Here is a 23,218-nt window from a genome sequence, read left to right on the forward strand (position 1 = left end):
CTTTCAAAATATTACAACTAACTTGTTTTCAAACTTCCTGCCTTCATCTCTACCCCAGAAGATTATAGCTTCCCTAAGATCCAAAACTTTTCCTTGTTCATCACTGTAATCTCAGCACCAGGGACAGTGACTGGCACTCAGGAAACACCTAGTAACTGACTAATGAAGTAGGAGTAGTGAATCCTAACTGAGCATTGCTGGAACCTCTCCGTGTGGTCCTTCAGATACAGCTGGCTGTTGGGATGGTCTTATATATAAAGAGCCAGTAGGAGAGTATCAGTGTCTTAAGAGATAAGTCACTACCCAGATGCTGAAAAGCTCTGGCTCAAAAATTCGTTAGTGTCGTTTATTGATAAAAATAAACCATTGAAATTTCAACTTCTGTATTAAACTAGCTTTGCATTTACAGAAACACTATCTTTCAAGAAAATATAATTATCTTTCTTAGACTCAACTATGCTAATTTGCTTAGGCCTTCAATCAACCTGATTTTTTTTTTACTGTGCCAAGGAGAAAATGGCTTACAGCCCAGCCTGCCTGCCTCTTTTCTTAGGGTCAGAAATCTTCCAAGTGTGTCTCGGGGCTGCAGAACAGCTTTGTTGTCAAGAACTGCTCGAATCTAATTTACTTTAGCCTTTAACCACCTGCTTGCAACTCGTAAGAAAAATATGAAGTGTGGTCTGGCCCTGACATCTAGCTTTTACTCACCTTTTGGCACCCCCTCCTCCTCCTCAGCCATCATCAAACTCTCCTCTTCTCTCTCTGCTTTCCTCCTCTTTCTCTTCCTTCTCCCTCTCTTCTCTACCCGTCTTCCTTTAGTCATGGTTTTTAATGGTTTTCTTTTTTAAATATATAGTATATCTTATTTTTCTCACCATGATCTGCTTTAAAGAATAACAGGCAAGATTAAGAAAGCACATATGTTCCTTCTTTTAGGACTCAGACCTTGGACTTCTGTTTACTGGGTATCCTGAGCTGGGAAACTGTTTGAGTAGGCAGTTGGCCTGGAGGCTGGCCAAAGGGGAACCATGGTCTGCTGTGGGGAAAGTTAAAGAACTGTCCTGGGAACATTCCAAAAAACGAAGCCAGCAGGAAGCTGGATCAAACTGGAGAGGCTCAAGACAAAGCAGGCAGCTGAGCAAGTAAGGGAGAAAAGGCATGAAACCCTGCTCCCCAAAGATCTCCTCCCAGGTTTATAAATATTCCACTCCCTCCTTAAACATGTCAATAAAAGACAGAGACCCAAACCCCGAGTGCAGCTCTCCCTTGAGCTCACCCACCCTCATATCTCCAAAGAATACTTTCATTTGAGTAAACTTTCCTACCTGCACCACTCAACTGATGTGTGTCTGGTCTCTCCGGGAATTCTTTCTTTCTTTCTCTTTTTTTTTTTTTTTAAGATTTTATTTATTTATTTGACAGAGAGAGACAGCAAGAGAGAGTGGCTTAGTGGGTAAATTTGCCTAATTCAGGGCGAAACATTTGCTATGCAAGATTATAAATAGCACGGTATGTTGAGGCAGTGGGTAGCATAGCAATGTGGGAAACAAAAGAAGAGGAGCTACTGGATGGTAGAGAAAGATAGAAAATTGGAAGGGAGCTGGCTCCTGAGAGATTAGGTCTCTATGGAGTGAAATCTTTCAGACACCTATCTTATTAAAATGTGGATAATATCACACAAGCATGTTGAGGCTTGGACAACAGGGCCAGACACCATCATTCCAGACAGATGTCAATCAAGGTCTTCCTCATTTTCCTCCTCCTTGTCAATGCAAAAGAAAACAATTTGATTTGGTTTAAAATATTTGCTTTGGAAAAACCGTGTTGATTTCTTTGTGCCTTATTTCAAAAAATTAAACCAAAAGTTTAGGAGAAAATTTTTCTTAGATTTTATGCCAAGATTTGAGGAACTGGATAAATGAATTAAGAAATAATCCTAGCTGAGAAGAGAACAATCTTAAATTGGAGGAAAATTTAAATATGGCAGTAATTTAAAACTCAATTGTTATGCCATCTTAAGAAAACCTAAAATGAAACACAAATATAACTTCTTTCTCATTAAAAAACACTCAGTCATAAGATGGTGCTTTGGGGAAATCGTTATTTGTAACTGTGTGTGTGTGTGTGCATATGCTTCTGCACGGTTTAATTGGATGCTTTTATGCTTTCCATATGGATCATTGTAATACTGATTCCCTCCTCTTTTTTTTTTTTTTTGGTTGAGCTTTTGGAAATATCTTTTTTTAAATTTATATAAATTATTTTTATTAACATATAATGTATTATTTGCCTCAGGGGTACAGGTCTGTGTGATTTCCTCCTTTCAACCATAGTTATGTTTCATATTTCAAAATATAAAGTATATAAAAGAAGTTCCATCTCCTATGTCCCTGTCCTTGTCAAAATAAAAATGTATTTTTGCAAGGATGGAATTGTATCCTGTTAAAGACTTCAATAGCAAATCTAATGAAAGTTAAGTGTTTCTTTTCATACCTAGAATAGTAACACAAGGTGACATTCTTACCAAGCAAAGTGAGGTTACATTCTTTAAGCAATAATTTTCAAAGAGAGAAACAGAACTGAAGTAATATATAATTGGATCTACTAATAAGGAAGTGCTGAAGAGAAACGCTCCAGCCAACAATGATTATTCAGGAATTGGTAAAATCTCTTCTGTGATGCCCTCTGAAAAATCCTGTTCTATATTCCCAGTTCTCTTTACCCGATGTCCTGGATATCCAGTTGCTAAGTAATATCCTCTTGATTTACTTAGGTTATGTGACTCATGGATAACAAGAGGAAAGTCATTCTGCTATGTACTTATAGTTACTGTACAAAAAGAAATCCTTTTATATGGACAGTCTCACAAGTAAAGACCAAACATAGGATGGCATGCTCTCTTTGAATTACCTTTACCATTCCCTCTGGAGTTACAGAAAATTCTCGATCCCCACACAGCCATCCACTGATTACCATGCCTTTCAAATTTATGACAAACTATGGTAAGTAATTCAACTTTCCCCATCCCTCCTGCAGTGGATGCAGTCTGGGAGCTGGGTTTTTTCTATCTGGCTCACTACTGAACACAACTGGCCCATAGCAGATAGTACAGTGAGTTCAGTAAATGAGTGACCTGGGCATGACGGGAAATTTCTCAGAACAATCATTCAGAACACAGTTTGCCACTGGTTGGAGTTCACATCTGCCTTGAGGGAGGACTGTGTTCATGGATGGAAACTGCACAAAGAAAGAAGCTCTTTTGCTGCCTAGCGAAGAGTATTTCCATTTTGAACAAACTATTCTACAGTATGGATCCCAGCTGGCTACAGTCTTCTTGTTTTTGAAATTTTAAAGACTAATCAACTCATAGTATTCTCTCAAAAGACAAAAGGATGAGGCCATATGATAAATCCTAAGTATCCATTAGAAAAAGCCCAAGACATTTGTATTTTTCATCTCATAATCATTTCATGTTAGACATGCTGGCATTACTCTCTACTCACATTTAATACTATTTTAATTAAAATATCAATTGCCGTTCTGAGGACATGGTAGATACTGTTTTTAGGCAACAGGCTTGAGCAATAGAAACTTGAGCAAGGCAGAAGGGCCCACAGTGATGATTGAGCTGACGCAAACAGGCTCATGAAGCAACCCACCGTGAAACAGCCAGAGACCCTAACTGACCAGTTACAACCAGACGCAGCTCCTGAGATGACGAAAAGAGAAAATCCCCTGCGTCCCCACACTCCCTCACTTGGCCCTGTAACTGCGGCCCTCACCCCCACCTCGGGGCGGACAGTCTCTCCTCTGCTGTCCCGCCCGCAGCTCCCCTGTGGTGGATTCAGTCTGCTTTTATCTCTTCTGTTCTGCCTCAAGTGGATTCTCCCACCACGTGCGCCACAGCATCCATCGGTCCGGATGTCCTACAGGCACGAGTGGGAAACAAATATAATCAAAACAACCCAAAACAAAATAAAAAGATTTTAGTAGAAAAGATAATGCTCCAGTTGAATTCAAATGCTTTTGTTTTTATGATCTTTTTGTTATTTTGTGGTGTGCTTATCCTTTCCCTTCCTGCAGCTATCCGCGGAGGAGTCCTTCGCACTCCTCCTTCTCCCTGAAAGAAGCCCTGAGAAGTCAGGGAAGTGTTGGCTGCAGACTGCGCCACCATGGGATAGAGAAATTTGTTGTGAAAAGGTTACTTGGTTCATTAGGACAGTGTGATTTTGAAAACAAAACAATTTTCTAAGAGTGTTCTAAATCACTTCGACTGCACTTGAGGCTCATGTTATCATGGAGGAGAAACAAAGTAAGATGACAGAGCCAACAGGATGAGCCAAATGATGAGTGCGGACATTTTTGTGCAAGTATAAAGGAAATGTTATCAAGACTCATACTAGGGCAGAGATTTTCATTGCCTCCAAGCATATGTATTTCTGAAAAAATGAAACAGCAAACCTGCTCCCCAGAACTGGGCTCTGATTCTAGGAAAACATCCTGGAGATATCAAACCATATTTGCTGAGGGCCTTTTTTTTTTTTTTTTTTTTTTTTAAATCATGTTATTCTGAGTAAAACTGAGAATTAAAAAGGATGCCAAAGAGAGGCCCAGGGATTCTGGGATGATGCCAAAATATTTGTACTCACTAAAACTCTTGCCAATGATCAAAAGAGAACGTTGCAGAACTTCATCTAGACCTGGGCCTTTTATAGACCCAATTTTGTAACTCTTGATTTTTGCCCTTATTGTTTAAAGCAGAAAAGCAGTAGCTATGTGAAATGTTGAATAAGGGCTCCTGAAGGAACAGAGACCTGGCAGCAGATTCTCAGAGCAGGGAGAATGAAGACAACAAAAACAGAGGAAGGGTACAAGAAAGTGGACTCTGACTCCTCAAAATACGCCTCTTTGGTGCATTGATTATTTTAACCTGATTATTTTAAAAACACAGCAGACATGGAAAAGCTTTAAAAATCCAATGAAAGTTACTGTTTTGTAAGAGACATTTATGCTTATAAGGAAAATCTCCGTTTGTAAGGGTGTCTCCCTTGCTGTACCTGGAAGAGGTGATTCTAGAACTCTTATCAGTTCAGATGACAACAACTTCAATCTACTTAAACTTACTCTTGCATACTGGTTTTCCTGGTAACCTCCCAGAGCTGGTCTCTTTCCCCAAGGTCATCTTTGTCTTCAGCCCAAGATGGTATCTAGGGTGATGGCTTTGGCCATTTCAGTGAGTTACTTGGTTTTCCTGGTCTCTCCCAGTATAGATGTTATCAAAGTTTTGTTTGTTTTTCTACTGTAATCTATCTTATACTGATTTAATTATCAGATCAGCTGAAGGACCTAAAATGGAAGAAAGGAAAACTTTTCTGTCACTATAAAGGGCTTTCAAAACATGCCAGGTTGGCAGATGCAGAATCAAGATGTGAAAAGTAATAAAAGAAAATCTTATTTGAAATGAAGTCAGGAGATCAGAAGAGGGTAGCTCTCACACGCTCTACTATAGTCATCAACTGCAGATCCCAACAGGAAAAAATAACCTTGCAAGTGATGTTACTGTAGCTCTTTATATTTCAGCAGGACCTAAAAAAGGTTTTTCTTCTTTGTCTCCCCTCCCCCACCTACCCTCAGGAGCTCAGCCAATGAGACAGTCACAAGTCCGCCAAAGAAAAGCCACTATACTTTCAACTCCAAGTTTACTCCAGTGGACTCTTTTCTTTATAATAACCCTCCAGACTTCCCCTTTTCATCTATAAAAGAGCATTCCTCCCTCTCCTTTGTTCTCTGGACTTGGCTATGATTTTGCTGTAGCTTGCTTGACCCAAACTGCAATTATCTGCTATTCCTGATTAAACCCATTTTTGCTGGTAAAATAATGACAGTTTATTTTTAAAGTTAAAGATCAACAGCTTTCAATGCTATGGAGCCAGTTAAGGTTTTTCAACCTACAAAATAAGTGATGTATCCATAATGGTGTAACTAAGTACTAAGAAAATACATTGGGTAAAATATCCATGTTTAAAAGGAAAGATTTTAGAAAAAAAATTATTTCAGAAAGATTTCTTTTGGAAGATTTCCATTGGAAATGGTCTGGATAAAAACTGAGGTTTTGGTGCTTAAAGAGAGAGACTGTCAGCCACTTAACGCTACACTACACCGTACATGGGCACAAGCTTTAGAATCGGGAGCTCTGGGATGTGTGATAGTAAGTAAGGTTGATACGGTGTCTCCTTTTTCTCATATGTAAAATAGGTTTCACGTGCCTACAGTCATGCCCAGGTCACTCATTCACTGAACTCACTGTACTATCATGCCTACATGAAATGGGGTTATAATGAAGATAAAAGTTAATTGATATATTCTAAATATCTGGCACAGAGTCGAAATTCAGTATGGAGCAGTTGTATTAGTAAAATTGCAAATTCTCCAGAATGGTAAGTAGATGAAGCATTTTTAATTTTCTTACATATGATGAGGTAGCATTATTCAGATGGGGTACTCAGAAGATCCTAGCTAGGAGTCTGACCTCATTCTCCATCCTATCTACTTTTAAGACTATGACCTGCAAGACCTCCAGATTAGTGCAGAATCAATAATAACCTATGGGCTATTGGTCTGCTATGGTAACTTGCACTGGCTCTTCTGAAAGACAAATGTTATGTCAAATTAAGGGGAAAGGAAGGAACTAACATAGCATTTGTCAATTATAGTTCTTCATTTTTTTAAAAGTAGATATTTCAACTGAAGCATTGGAATTCATTATGGTGGAAGTGTAGAAATACCAAAAATGATTATTCCTTTTTACTTGGCATAATAAATTCACCCAGAACTTAAATGTTATGAAGTTTCCAATATTCAACTGTTTTGATCTACAAAAATGACAAGTGCTTATGGTTTGATCTAATCATTACTAAAGCCAAGGTAATTGATTCACTGTCTCATTTAAAAATGAGACAAGGAGCAAAAGGATGCATAGAGCTGAATATTTTGTATTATGTATTTGTCAAATTGTTTGCATATGAGAAACTGTATAAAGAAATAATTTAGGGGGAACATAAAGTTGTCGGTACCATTTGCTGTCCTCACAAGCTTAGCTTCGTATCCAGCCACTCACTGGTCTCTCCTATTCAGACTCAAATCTGATGCAATCAAATGCAATTCTTCAGCTTTGGAACAGGGGAAGATTTTATGCTTCCTAACTGATATTGCATGCATTTCCGAACTGTACTGCTTTGTGTATTTTTATCTTTTTATCTTTCCTGGGCCCTTGGAATTATTTCTGACCCTGGGTTACTCATGGGGCTTTTACTGAGTGTTATAAAAGTAGGTGAGCTGCTGACTTTAAGATGATGAAAACTGCTTTTTTTCAAAGAAGTCCTTTGTTTCATTTAGATTTTAAAGATTTTTCTTTTGGAGACATTAGGATACCTTGATGAATTTACTAACTAAAGATTTTGGTGTAATAATAGTGACAATTAGTGAAGTAAGGTTTTACTGATCTCTTTAGGGATTATTAAGCCCCAAGATTCCTCAGACTACGATTTGCACCTTTCCACCTTAAGAAGCCATTTCATCTAAACAGAATCTCCTGCCTATATTGGCGAATGGTAGACATTCAGAATCATTAGCTAAATTAACTGTTTCATGTGGTTGGTCTTTAGAACGTTATAAACTGTAATGGAATTACTGAGTTGAGAGCAATTAATGGGATATACTTTGTATATATTCTAAGCAATGCTATACCTGTCATTTGTAATGACCAATTAAAATCTATCAAAAGAAAACTGTTGATGAATCTTAGTGCCATCAAAATAAACCATCTAGAACAGTTTACAACCACCTCATATCTATAGAGTTTGTGTCACCTCAGAATCTGAAGTCATTTTAAATACTGCCATTTACGTATTATGCCAGTGCCTCACCGTTTTCAAGGAGAAAGTAAAAGTTTGGAACACTTTTTTTAGGTTTTTAAAATCCATAGATCATAAAGGCAGGGACAGAATGCATGTTTCTCAAGTGCAGGACTCATATGTTAGACCAGGAGCTGAAAATTCAGTCTTACTCTAGAGCGACAGATGAGTGGGGATGGCACAAGGTCTTGGGATCAGACATGGAGGGAGGGCTAGGAAATGTGGAGCCCTTGAAAGCAAACTGCCTTTTAAAGGCACTAGCCTCACTCATCTCCACTTTGCTACCCCATAGATGTTGTCCTAGGGGGATGTGGTTCCAGTAGAGCCAGATTCTGTGATTTTTCAAGCACACAAATATGTGGAATTTTACATGAAATACCCACACATCTAAATGTTGGTATCTGTTTCAAATGTTAAGACCTGTGGGTCAAATGAAACACATCTGTGGGCTATCAGGAAGCAACCTCTGGATTAGATCCAACATCGTCTGTAGATATAAAAATGCTATTAAAAATGATGGATGTTGAGATGCTGTCTTCATCAATACTTATGACAAAGGACATGTTTTTTAAAAAGAAAGGGTATATCATTAATCGATAGCCAGTAGGTGCCCACTAGATTGCCACACATATTTGTTATTAAGAATATTAAAAAAGATGGATGTATTCACTGCCTTTCTCTGGTTCTCAACTAACCTTTTTGAGAAAAAGTGGATTTTGTGGTAGGGTTGTAAATGATTGGGAATGGAATACCAAGAAAGAATCAAAGTTGTACATAAAGGATGATTCCACAAAATCTGAAGGTAGAATAAGAATTTTCAAGTTCCACACAGCATCATGTATTGTTTATTATACAAAAATGGGGGAGGGATAGATAGTATGAAGAAGAGGAAAAATCTGAATATTTTATTATCCTAAATTGTTGCTCTCGAATTGAAATATTACATTCGACAAAGTTGAAATGAACATTTTATATAGATAGAAGTTGGAAAAAAAAACCATGGTGAAATATATAGATACTCTGAAATGATTTGTAGGTCCCTGAGGGCCATGAAGGGAAATTTAGAGAATCACAGAGCACAATGTGTTATTTAGCTACTCCAGACATCACATAATATCTGTTCAATGGATGAAGCAAAGGGCAGAGAGTAAGGGTCCATTCTATTTCTGGCATTGATTGCTCTGGGACCTGGAGGAACAGAGAGTCACCTTTTGTCACTCAAGTTACCCCATATATTAAGAAAAGACAGTGCATAGCCAGCCAAAGGCATTCTGTACATCAGTTCTGACATCTATAAATCATTTGCAGACTTTTAAAATCAAGGCTGTGCGAAAGCAAGGAATGCTTTTCTCCCTCCCCATGATTTTCAGAATTAATGAAGAATTGCAATGGCAACAACCCATCGCATTCCTATTGGAATATTCTTGTTTGCTTTACATCTCTCCTCATTCAGGAGCTCATTGTGTTTATTTCTTTTCGTTTTTTTTTTTTTTTAAGATTTTATTTATTCATTTGACAGAGAGATAGAGAGCACAGTAAGCAGAGTGGCAGGCAGAGGGAGAGAGAGAAACAGGCTCTCTGCTGAGCAGGAGCCCGATGCAGGGCTCGATCCAAGGACCCTGGAATCGTGACCTGAGCTGAAGGCAGCCACTTAACCAATTGAGCCACCCAGCACCCCTCATTGTGTTTATTTCTAAGCAATGTTCTTTCCATCCACTTTTGCTTTGCATTTAATTTAAATGAAAAAGCAGCTCTAGGTAGAATCATTATTTACATTGCAGTATCCATACTCTCCTTTAGAAATTGAGGCATCCATATATGTGAGGATGTAACTGATCTTTTTACCTAAAAAGATCAAGTTAAAAAGGTAAAAAGATAAGTTACATCCTAAAATCCAGGGCCCCAGCTATAGGGCATGAATTACATAGAGTTCATTGTCTTCATTTGTATCCTTCACAAATTATCCTTTGCTCGCTTTGAGTGTGATGCTACCTATATTTGACCCATATTCTAACCTTCATTCTTTAGCAAAATAAAAGTGAGGAATTTGAAGATCAAGTTTGTAGATAAAAATATACTTACCTCTCTCTTCCTGCTTGATGCACAATATGGAAAATAATACTTTTTCTATCTACTCTAATTATACATGAACTATCACACCAAATTCCCAAAAAAGGCAAGCGCAAAAAAGAGTTCACATCCTTATGGAAGAAAACATTCTTTTCTATTACCTAAAGCTTGATTTTCGGGAAATTAGATCAGTTCATATTATTTACTGTAATCTATTATCCTAACCTTCCAGGGAATCGACCTCAGTAAATACAATGTTATCACAGTTCCATCAATTCAATTACATCAAGGTACAAGTATATTTATTTCATATATGTGTGTGTGTATATATATATATATACATATGTGTGTGTGTGTATATATTCAGACAAACACAAACATCACACACATACACTCACACACACGTGGGTTCTTTTTTTGATTTTGAAGAATGACCTAAACATCAGAGGCCCTAGAACATAAAACAGAGATGAAGGATTATTTGCAAACATTTGGCTGTTTCACATATTGAGGCCAGCACAAGGCATGCACTCTTCATGGATATTAACATGTTACCAAATTCTACTTGGGAAATAAATGGATCTTTAAAACATGCCTGCAGTTGCCAGTGCTCCCTTTCAAACCATTTCCTGCACAGACCATACCTTCCGGAGGGGTTTGAGCTTAGTCTCCATTATGAAGTCATATTTGCAGAGCTCACAGCAGCGCGTGTCTGAGCTCTTGATCCACTGGTGGAGGCAGGACTGGTGGACAAAGCGCAGGGTGCCCGTGCAGCGGCAGGGTGTGATGAGGGGGCTGTCTTCATCCCCTTCGCAGTGACAGATCCTGGGGAAGGACACAGCAGTCAGGATGAGATCTCCCAGAGGACGTTTCTCACCTGTGGATTTCCTCCCTGGCACATACCAGACGGCATTAGAAACTGCAACCTAAGAATTAGAAAGCATGTACATGTCACTCCAGCGGGATCCAGAACCCAATGGAGGCTCAATCACTTGCTACTTACGTTCATGTGATTAGCCATTGGATACTTAGTAACTCAAAAATGTTTTATCATTTCGTTTCTATACTAATGCGATTTTAATAGCACAACTATTGATCCATCTCCCCAGCTTAAGCTGTTTCCTAGGTCAGTGTCTGTAAGCATAAGCTTGATTTCATATATAAAAGTTGTGATTTATAGGCATTGTAAGGAATGTTTGAATCTGATAACTTTATTGTTTTAGTGTGATGACAGTTTTATAGACGCATGGTATATAATTTAGTACCTATGGTATTCTACCAATGTGGAAGAATTATGAAAAATTTTAACATGTTACCAAAGAATAAAGTAAATATTGAAAATTTCAGGTTGGAAATACTGTGTTTTCCTAGGAAGACACACACATACTTGGTCACAATGAATTGCCTAAACTGTCAATAATCATCATTGTTTAAAGTTACAGAGAAAACTGCATAAAATTGTTTCAGTATAATAAATTCTATTGTTTTAAAATTTTAATTGTTACATCTCCCAAGGAATTCAGAGTTCAACTACTTTACTGAATTACTATGAATTCAGATGTCATAGATTCACAGTCTGTGAAATCTTCATTATTCTGATCTACAAATTTTAAGAAAGAATTTGCTTTCCTCATTAGATGAGATAAGCGTTTCATGTCTCAAGATCATGAATTCAAATCTTAGCACTTCAATAATTCTTGTGATTTACCCATCTGTTAGAAGTTGTTAATAAATTTGATTGGAAATATTTTTTGAATATCTTTAGAAAATATGAATGGCATATTTCAAAAAAAATCTATAAAAATTACTTTTTTGAGTTGAGTTGTAGCAGCAGTCTTAATGTTTGAATTGCTGCTCTTTCCTTTTAGGTCTATATGCCCTATTCTTTAGAAGCTTGAGTTTCAATGAGTGGGTTTTTAAAGCATATTTATCTATCTTAGCTGTCTCCTCAGGGGAAATGAAATGCTCTAATTGTTACTGAAGTAAGACACAGGAATTGAAACCAACCCTTAGCCCTTCCCTAACCTCAAAATAAAGAAGTATGACACAGTACGTCAGTATTTTGAATCTCTTTTTCTTAAGTAAAAATAAAATAAAAAAGGAGCACTGACTTCTAAAGTCCTTAGGGTGGGTGTGATGAAATGAAGTTCAAAATCAGAGTCCTCCTCCTTCCCTTCCCCCCACTCCCACTGATATAGGAAGTAGTAGTGTTACATTAGCACCACATATAAAAGGCGTGGTGGGGAAAAACTAAAAACTTTCTGAATTCTATTCTTCATATTCTACTCTATTTGTATTCTAGTATGAAAGTCTGGAATATCTCCTCTTGCCACAGGTATAGGTCCTAGGAATCCGGGCTTAGTGAACTTTGCATCACACTTGTTGCCGATAGAGTACTGGTCTCATGATAGGTGTTCAGTAGATGTTTGTTGAGTAAAAGAATTGTTTCATGAACAAACTACAGCTTTCTATAAGAGCAACCAGTGAAAACAAATCTGGGTTTCTATAGCACTTCATTCGGTTGTAATATTTATTTTTGGAGCCATTGAAACCTAATGAATTCTACAGTGTAAGAGGTTGATATTTCTTATGTCTTTGAATCTCTTAAGTCTCTGCTTCTACACAAAGATACTCCTTTAGATCAGGAGTCAGCAAACTGTGGCCTAATTTTTACTGTGGCATGTGTTCATAATTAACATATTATTGAAACACACCCACGCAGATTTGTTTATGTATTGTTTAGAGCTGTGTTTGCCCTGTAACTGCAGAATTAAGGCTGCAAAGACCATATGGTCACAGGGACTGACATATTTACTACCTGCTTCTTTATAGGAAACATTTGCTTACTCTTGCCTTAAATATGGTGATTCTGGGGTGCCTGGGTGGCTGAGTTAGTTAAGTTTCTGACTCTTGGTTTCAGGGTCATGATCTCAGGGTCATGAGGTTGGGCCCCCGCCTCTGGCTCCGCGCTTAGAGGGGAGTCTCTGCGATTCTCCCTCTCACTCTGTCCCTTTCCCCCTGCCACTCCCCTGGAGTATGAGTACACCCTCTCTCTCTTTTTAAAAAACGGCAATTCTGAGTTAAAAACAATGTATGACTATTACCAATGATAATAAAATAAGGTTCACAAAATTCAAAATTCAACTTTGGCAAGTAACAAAAGTTGAAGTAAAGCTTACATAGAGAAGCGCACAATAAAAACAAAACAAAAGTCCTTCCTCGCCTGGCATTGAAACCTGCTGACCCATGAAGACTCCACAGGGAGAGTGGCCACATTTCTCATTTGAAAAAGAAAAAGTTGCAATTAATGCCATCTGATAATTTATTACTAAAAAAAGATCACATCAAATGCTGCACAGCTGCCAAGATGATTCCGAGGCTCTGATTTTTTTTTTAACTGACATGAATAAAGTAATTTATTCATAAGCAGATTTAAACAAAGACCTTGCTGATTACTGGGTTCAACCTGACCTGAGCAGTTTACTGCTTGTAGTCCAACTTCCTATGTCTCACAGATTCATTTAAAAAAAATTTCTGCTGAAACTGTTACCTGAAGCACCACCAGCAATTTCATTTCTTCATAAAATTAAGGTTATTTCCCACAGGGAAAATCAAAAGCTTGATTCATTTTCATTCCCGTTTCACAAGATTTATTTTTACATGATTTTAGCATTTTGTATTTTTTCTAAATTATCCAACTCGAGTTGGACCCCAAGAGTCTTTTTCAAATCATGCTGAGATTGTTCTAAATGAGCTTAAGAGCTAAATATCAACTTCAAATTTCTACCAGAAGTAAAAAATAATGTGATGGTGCCATTATGAAAAGAATTAAAGAATTCCTAAGCTGATATATTTCATACTAACCAAAATTGCCAAATTATAAATGAAAACACAGTAATAAAAACATACACATGTTTTCTCCAACAAAATAATTGTGTAGAGAAAATGATTTTAATAATAAAATTGCATTGTAAAATATTCGTAATTTTAATGCATTTTTACATTATGGGAAATTGAGGCTTGGGAACTGAGTAATTCTATAAAATTATTGGTGATTGACTTCGGTGTCTATTGTCGACTGACAAGAACAAGCTGAAATCACAAACTTTATTAGCATTTTGCTCTTTTAACTGGCTGCTTATAGTCTAATCAGTGTATTAGTGGTGAAAGAGACTTTCACCACTTGTGACTTGAATAAACTTCTACTTCCATATACCTTCTAGCTTTCTGTGAAAAGCAGACCTCAAAACAGTATTAGGCAAATTAAATTCTGGAAATTGTGTGTGTGTGTGTGTGTGTGTGTGTGTGTGTGTGTACTTAAAGTCCCTCCCTTAATGTTTGAGTTTTAAGAGAAATAGATTTTTGTTTGGTTTTGTTTGGTCTAATGTATCTTAAAATGATCTGCACTGCTCCCCATCCCCTCCATTGTCAAGACTTCTTGGTTCTGGTAGAATTTTTTTTTTTTTACATAAGTTTTCTTTTTTTAATAATTTATCATTAAAAGGAATCCTTGTGAGGTTCATAGTGATTATGTACTTTTGGGATTTTTTTTTTCATTCATTTATTCATTCATTCACATTTTCTTCATCTTTGCTATATGCAAAGAAAATCAGACAATAGCATCAGCATGTAAGGTGAATCTAGAAGGAGACAACAGAATCTGGAAGCAGATATCCCATTTGGACAACTATTACAATCATCCATATATTAAGAATCTGAAACAATATTGTAACACTGTGTAGAGTGGCAACAAAGCCCATTTACAGTATTTAACACCCAAAGGCAGTCATCCCTATAATTTTCAGATAGGCTCTTAACTCTTTCTTCCTATGGTCCATGCCATTTTCCCCCCTGCTTTGCCTTGCCTTGCCTGCCTATCTGCCTTCTGTCCTTCCTTCCTTTCTCTTTCTTTCTCTCTCTTTCTAGTTTTTTGTTTTGTTTTGTTTTGTTTTGTTTTAAGTAGACTCCATGCCCAGTGTGGGGTTTGAACTCACAGTCCTGAGATCAACCATTACACGCTCTACTGACTGAGCCAGTCAGGCTCCCCATTTTTCCGCTTTTTCTTTTGGCAAAACTTTCTGATCTATTTCCTCCCTTTTGTACCTGCATTTTTCTCCATACCTCTCTCCAACTAAATAATCTTAAAGCACAATAATTATGGATACAGCTATGTTTGTAATGGCTTAATCTGGATGTTAATCTTACCTCAAAACTAGTTCTCATGCTGCAGAGTTTGGCATTCATTGTTAGAATTCACTTTCTTGAGCTAAAAATGATTAGAATCCATGTGGGCGGAAACCATATTGAAATGTATTAAACATTGGATGAGAAGTTAATGCTCAAGTAAATGAATGAACAGATGTAATTTCTCTTTCTTTTTGAGAAATAATAACATTGCAGTGAAAGAATAGCAGATTAGAGGCACTTTTATTTTTAATTTTCATTTCATTTATTTTAAACAGGGAAAAGGGGGACTTGTTCATATGCAGAACTGAAGATGCCACAGAGAGAGAGAATGCTTTATGGTTGAATGAAGATTCTTGAGAAATCAAGAAAGTATGGGGAAAGGAGCTATAGCAGAGGAATGTCTTTGGACAGGTGGAAAAATACACGGGAGGTAAACATGCTTTTTTTCCTGTGAGCAAGATGTAGAGGGAAAAGTGTAAGAGAAGGAGATAGAAGAATTGCAGTTACTGGATCTGGGGAGAGGCTTCCTGTCTCGTGCGATACAGCACACCATGTGTCTGCTCCACAGAAGGCAGGAAGGCATGGGGTTAAAGTATTAGAGAGGCTGTCAGTAATTAGTAAAAGGCACTTTGAGAATGTGATGGGAAATTATCCAAGCATGAATATTAGAACCATGGAGAGGTGGTGAGGTCCCTGGTGAGATTAGACAGCACAAATTTACAGTGGACACTGTTAACACTGCCTGGAGTCAGTGGCGTTCAGCACTCAGAGAGCAAGTCTACAGCTGGTAGCACAATCTAAGGCGTCTTGAGATCACTAAGTCAGAAATGGGAAGGACAAAGGCTCGAAGGATTCTGATGCATCAGCGAACACAGTGTGAAAATACTTGGTCATGAGGTCTAGACTCTGAGCCGGGAGGCAAGTGAAGCCATCTTGTGGTTAATGTATCATGGGGAGAGGATGGGTTTGAGAGACGGGAAATTACAACAATGGTGAAGAGTTGATGTTGAAAGTGGGATAAAATGGGACAAATGTTGTCTATGTGTAGTGTAGTCATATCCCTCATGGATGAATTCATATCCTTTTTGTGGTCCTTTTTTCCCCCACTGTCACAGGAAGAAATTTTAAAAATATGAAATTATTTGATTTTTGAGACTCACGAATAAACCAAATCCTGACTCACATGCTTGCTTTTGGCTCCAGTAAACAGGAGAGGTTCTCGGTTTACTCATGTGTGAAAGAGGTTAAAAATAACCTCTTAGGGTGTCATGCAGATTAAAGGTGATGAAAGAGTGCAGTACCTGGCACATTATAGGCAAATATTTGTTAATTTTGTCATAGAATGATGGGTCACTACTGCTACTACTACTAATTTTGTTCACCTATGCCACTGCTTTTGCTGTATTGGGACTAATTGTTTTTAATGACTACTTTAGTTGGTTAGAGCCAATGCTTATAAGTCCAAGGTCATGAATTCTGATTCCATAAAGGGCAGTTAGCTACTGACACATTTGAATCCCTACATTTGTCCAGTCACAAACATGTCTCAAGGAAACTTAGGTACGGGAGTACATTTAGATCTGTATATTGGGTGGCCTCAGATAAGTTTTAGGATAGTTGGTTTTCTCATCTTTGAAATGTTACATGACTATTGTAAGTCTCAAATAGGATCAAATAGGATATATGAGAAAATATTACACAATATAAGTACTATCCCAGAGGTATTATTACCAGTATATATGTGATCAATAAAATCAACAAAAATTGCTGCTAGTTAATAAATGCAATGTATTGCATGTTTTTATAAAAGCAACTCAATTTTTCGTGTCTGCACTTCAGTTTGTAGGACTCTCATTTTTCACCTCAGAGAACAGTGATATAAGAAAGGGAGATCTACCTCACTAATGAGATTAGTTTTTTGCTAAGCTACAAAACCCTTCTAAGATTCAGGTCTGAAAACCTTTTCTTTTCTTTATTTTTCCTGATTATTATTATTATTATTTTTTTTGTATTGTTGGCTAACCCCTCCTTCTTGAAACTTCCCTTTTGGCTTCTGTGACCACTAGCCTTAAAGTTGAGAAAAGTGTTATTAGAAGAGTATATAAGAAGATTGTAGGGATAAAATAGTGATTAGTTACAGAGAACAGACCAAAGATGTTAGGATCCTGGAGCCTGGGAAGGTAATAAATGATAGGTAAGATGAGAATATGACATGATTTGGTAGGTGAGATATCATGGTGAGAGATGACAAAGAAATAATATAGAATTCAACAGATCTAAATTCATGGCTCTCTTCCATGAATTCAGAATTATAAGTCAAAGGGATACCTTTTAAAGTATGAGTTTAGGATGTTAGCTAGACTTATTGTGATCATTTCACAATATATACAGATATCAAATCATTGTACACTTGAAGTAATATAGTTAATATATCAATTATAAAAGTAAAAAATAAAACATGAGTGCAGGAATTTTGAGACAAATACAGAGAACTACTGACTACTGTATTTCACATTTTGGAGGGAAAAAAAGCAAGAAAGGGGAAATTACATGATAGCTGTATTTAGATATATGAAAAACTATGGTGTGAAATGGTAGCTGATCTTTTCTATCCCACAACTAGGTCCAATGAGTAGAAGTTAAAGGAAACAAATTTCCCTAAAACACACACACACACACACACACACACACACACCCAGAGCTTTCAGAAGATGGAATGAGTTACCCCAAGACAGTGCAAACTTCCCACCATTGAAAGTACTCAGATATAAGTACGGTATTTATATGACAGACATAGTGTAAAAGGAGCTCATGCAACAGTAATTAAATAACATGACCTCAAATTTCTTTTTTAATGTTGCAATTCTGTTATTTTTTTCTTTCCCACAGACTGATTTCTACTCGCTCCTTCCGGCTACTATGTCTTTGTCAGCATTTCCTCTCTGCTTGTCTTGGGAGTTTCGTACTTCAACTTCCAGCATCACTCCTAGACTTGTGGTTTTAGAACACTTCTTATCTCTAAAACCAACCTCTACCTTTCTGATAGCAAGAAACTTCAGCTAGTTCTCTAACTCCATTAAGGGGGTATCCCACTGAATGCTTCCTACATCTCACCATCTCTTAAACTAGCTTTTCTTCCCAAAAATGTCAGATAATAAGTATCCCATTCTAAGCTTGCCTTTATTGTGGAGCCTTCCAAATAATTTAGACTCAGTTTTCCATATCTTCTTTCTTTTCTTCCTTACTACCATCTCCTAGTAGTTTTGGATGGTCAATAGGTACATCAGCTGTTTTTAAGACTTTGCTCTTCTCAAATCATTCTCAAAACATAGTTATTCAGATCTTTTTCTAAAATACTGTCACTCTTCAAGAACTCTATCATCAATCAAATAGAATCCAAATGACCTTGTCTGCTTTTCATATGGCCTTCCATAATTTGTATTTACCTTACCTCTCCTGCTGTATTTCCCACTAATTCCCAACATAGAGTCATAGTAGTATGATTAGCTACATGTACATGCAGTACATGGTTAGCATGATTAGTACCCTGATTAGCTGTGGGTTTTGCCATAGATCAGTTCCCTCCATGCCAAGATCTTGATTTCTATAGGCTTAGAGACTATATAAAGAGTCCTGGGTGTATTTTCCATTAAGCCTCACTGATTCAGAAATGTCATCATGTGCTACACATGTCATGATGTGAAGAATGTTGGGGAACACTGGTGTGGTTGTTAAAAGTACTATCAGCATTAGAATCATGGTTCTGCCTATCTATGTCTGTCAAATTACTTAATCTCTTGTGTTTTCAAGTTCTTAATCAATAAAGTAGGAAAATAGCAGTGTCTACAGTTCATAGGATTATTTGTTAAGATTAAGTGATCAATAAAGGTTAAATGGTACTTTTTCAATCAATGTTGAATGGTTATTTCCTTAGCCCATTGCACTCTGGGAATTTACTCAAATATGAGCTCGTACCTGTGATTTCCTTCCTCTCTTGATAATACCTCATCTAAATTTAAGCTATTCTAAGACTCATACCCTTACGGGAACAGCCTCTAGATCTTCTTTCCCTCTAATTCTCCCTCCATTTCTTGAGGTTTCATTGCTCTTAAATCCTATACTACACAGATCTGGTCTTTGTTTTTTAATTATTTCATCTATGCAAGTTCTGGTATTATGACCTAGCTAAATTCTTGTGTATTAATTTTGGAGGGCAAGATTTTCTTTGTACAGCACAATGCTAAGAGTAATTTAAATGAGAATACTGTTTAAAAAAGTCAGGGTAAAGATGATTAATTACTGGACCAGAAATGGACTGGGAATGCTATTATTTAAACATGTTTGAAGAAGAGATCAAAAGAGATAGCTTGGTGAGATGATTTGGCAATTCTCAGAACTTGTTACTCAGTACCAGTGTTTTGTTTATGTTTTGGGAAAACTCACTTATAATGAAAGTGAGAAGTGTATGATCCTTACATATACTATGCATTCTTAAATTTGCATTTGAGGAACTAAACTGAGGTGAACCAATTTTATATCCTATCTGAGCATGACAGGAAGTCAAGCAAGTAGAAAGGAGAAGTAACTCTTAATATGCAGAGAAGATGGACAGTATTTAATATTATTCTTACTAACAAATGTATTAACCAACTCTTACTGATATGGAATCAGCATACATTTTTGGAATTTAAAAAAACCTTATAAGTCATATTTCTAAAATTCTCTTTACACAGATGAAGCAATAAGCTACCTACCATTCAGCCTGAGATGAAAACTCTAATTAAAAATACAGTTATGACATAAGAATAAAAATAGTCTACGGATGGCTAATACAATTTTTATAATCATAAGATTGGTCATTCTGAATCTGCCAGACAATCTTCTTGACATCTACAGATGAGTGACAGTTCTTCACACACAAGTGATTTTTTAAAGTGTTTTGTTTTCTGAAAGGAATATTTTCAACTCAGAAAAACTGTTTATATAGCATGACTTCCTGAGCTCAATTTCACACCCTAATTTGTCATCACTGACTTATTCAAAACCTCAGACCATCTGCACAGAGCTGTAGGGAATGATCAACAACAAAGACAGTGACATAGCAATGTCCCGGGCTCCTGACTTGATCCTGGAGCTGATACAAAGTTGTGGCTAATCAGCCACATCTTCTTCTGACCAGGGATCACACTGATGGAAAAGAGTGGAGAAAGATAATGGTCACCTTGCTGCACCTATAATGGAAGCAGGGAGGCCAGTTCTTATTTGAATTTATAGGTATTTTAGTTGTGTGAGCTGCAATGGATTGGGAAGTCTCCATTTGAATTTCTTTTCCTATGGCTGTCATCACCTCTGGTAATGGTTCGATCCTCTTGATAAACAGGAGTTTAAACCCCGATTGGATTTAAGGATTCTCAACAGGGACTCATAGCCTAGGGATTTAGTCTCATAGTAGGGTAGGTCCTCTTAGAAGACTTTCTGCAAAGTTTCCATGGGTTTTTGGAGTGCATCAAATTTCTTCCTCATGTGCGAGCATGTATAGTCCCAAGAGTCCCAGCCCCAAGTGTATCCAACAACAGAGCAGATTTTTCTCAGTAGTCTTAGAATCACCTCAAACCGTCCAAATCCTCTAAGTCAGGAGAGAGCTAAAGATGTATTCTGACATTTGGAAAAATTCTTCCCTTGTTAACGACCCTTTGCTGCCCTGTCCTTACTCTGTTGGTGATCTCAGAGTACAATCTACTTCTGGGTAAAGGAACTGATTTCCCCCAGTAGTATTTATCTTTCCAGATCCTATCTTATAATTTTGGTGACATACAGATGAATAAATAGATAATAAATGTTGAACGAGGTTAACTATGTAACAATTTTCTTTACATTCTCACACATGTCATAGTCATTTTATGTCAGCTTTGCGGTCTTTTTGGATTGTTTGTAAAATTGATAAAATTAAACTAGATATACTTCTATACAGGTATTCTTAAAGTTATCAGCTTCATGCATTGACTGATGGGACAGGGAAAACAAAAGGGCAGACAATAATATAATTTGCTTTCTGTGTAGGTATAACCAAAGAAATCTATTTGGTCACAGACAGAGTAGGGCTTTTGTACATACATCATAACAGAACTACCAGAAAAATCATCATAACTTTTTAGTCTTTTCCTTTTCTGCATGTGGCAGAGATTCTTAATTCAAATTGATTTTGGGATAGCACTCTCTTGTGATTGCTAAGTCTCTGAATCTTCATAACCTCACTCTCAACCATGACTTCCTTCCATTTTATGTTCACTCATTAATCTTATCTGGCTGAGTCTTACATCAAAGGAATTCTCAAGTTGCCATGGATAATTGACAGAGTAGGTAATTTATTTACAGATAACCAAGAATGCATTGAATGAATTAGAAATATGCTTCTGTGTATGAATTTTTATAAACAGGCAAGGAAGTGTGTTGGCACAATACTGTTGTTGCTTTTTAGCAGCTCCACTTTGAATGAAAAATGAATCAGGCTTTATTCATTTATTCACTTATTCATTCATGTCTTCATTTATTAATCATTATCTCAACAAATAGTTCATTGTGTATGCACTATGTGTGAGGTTATTCAAGGTGCTATGACAAAGATGAATGTCTCAGTCTTTACGGACTCTATTCTTTGACAGGTTACACATTGGATAATTGTACAAATAGCTAGAATCCAAGTTAAAATGTGAGGTGTGGCATGTCAAGTGCTATTGTATGTGAGAGATGGAAAAATCATGTACAGATTAGGGGAGGGGGACGTGGTCAGAGTCTAATGGAAGATGGAGCATATGAGCTAGAATGGCAGTTTCGGTAGAATTTTGGCAGATGAAGATGGTAGTTGTTAGGCGACTCCAGACACAGGAGATATTTCCAGTGAAAGCTTAGAAGTAGAATTCAACAGGTAATGGAGTGAAAGATGTGACCAAGTTTGAAAGGAACATGAGAAGGTTGGATAGGATTGTAGTGAGATGTCATGCTGAAAAATAAAATAAGATTATGGAGAGCCTAATGTACATTTCCTTCATCCGGTGCCAACATCAACACCTACATACATGTGTGCACACACACACACACATACACATACATAAGCACACACATAAAAAGCTTTAAATGTATTCAGTTGGAGTGGGAACGCACTGCAAAAATTGAGTAAGAAAATAAGATTATTAGTAAAGTTAATCTGGCTGTGTTACCTCAGAGGTCTGAGAGAAAAAGAAGGGACTATTATAATAGTCAAAATCAATAGTGGTAAGAACAAGAACCAGAGTAATAGTTGGGAGAATGGAGAAAGAGAACAAGAGATATTATACAAGTAAAGCTGGTGAAACTTCATCAGTTTGGGTAAAGGAGGCAGGGATGACCTGTGGAACAATGGGAGTAAAAGACAGACTTACTGGCTTTAGAGTTTTAACTAAATCTTCTCGGGACAGATATTTAAGATTTATCGATCTAAAAGTCCTCTGAGCATTTGTTTGTCATTGCGGGTACTGTTTAGAAACCATCATGTTTGTGATTTAATTTTTAATGTAGTTACATTGTATGGGACAGTCATTCTGAAAAACAGAAAGAAGTAGTTTCACACTTTCTCATACATACTACTCTCTTGGATGTGAGATATTCCAATGCATAATCGTATTTGAAGGATATCTTTCCAAATAGCACTAGAATTACTAACAACACATAATTATTTCAAATAGCAATTATATTTGCAATACAGTTTTCTACCTCGTAGTAGAATGGCAAATATATCACTAATGATGTGGTTTATTACATCCTCTATCTAATTCATATTTTCCTGGTATGTAGTATGTCCAGAATGATTCTCATACCACTTCATTGTTCCAACCATCTGTTTTTCGATCATAGAACAGAAAGCACGATTTTGTGGACCCAAATTAAATTGCCTTATAAAAATAAAATCATAACAACTTTTATTCATTCAGAATCTTGACAGAATTTCCACTTAGAAACAATTTTTTTTGCCAAAAGTTATGTGTATGAACTCTATACCTTGTCATGAACAG

At 36.9% G+C, this 23,218-nt stretch overlaps 1 protein-coding gene across 1 annotated transcript in view; it reads right to left on the minus strand.

Moving 5' to 3' along the window:
- MARCHF1 (membrane associated ring-CH-type finger 1) overlaps window positions 1-23,218 on the minus strand; it is an 863,493-nt gene that overhangs the window by 48,145 nt on the left and 792,130 nt on the right. The window contains exon 4 of the mRNA XM_032863636.1: window positions 10,628-10,808. Within this exon, the coding sequence (XP_032719527.1) occupies window positions 10,628-10,808 (181 nt within the window). The remainder of the gene's footprint in view (window positions 1-10,627; window positions 10,809-23,218) is intronic.

This window comes from Lontra canadensis, unplaced genomic scaffold, assembly GCF_010015895.1.
Source record: "Lontra canadensis isolate GAN:19392208 unplaced genomic scaffold, GSC_riverotter_1.0 scaffold1, whole genome shotgun sequence".
Taxonomy (NCBI): Eukaryota; Metazoa; Chordata; class Mammalia; order Carnivora; family Mustelidae; genus Lontra; species Lontra canadensis.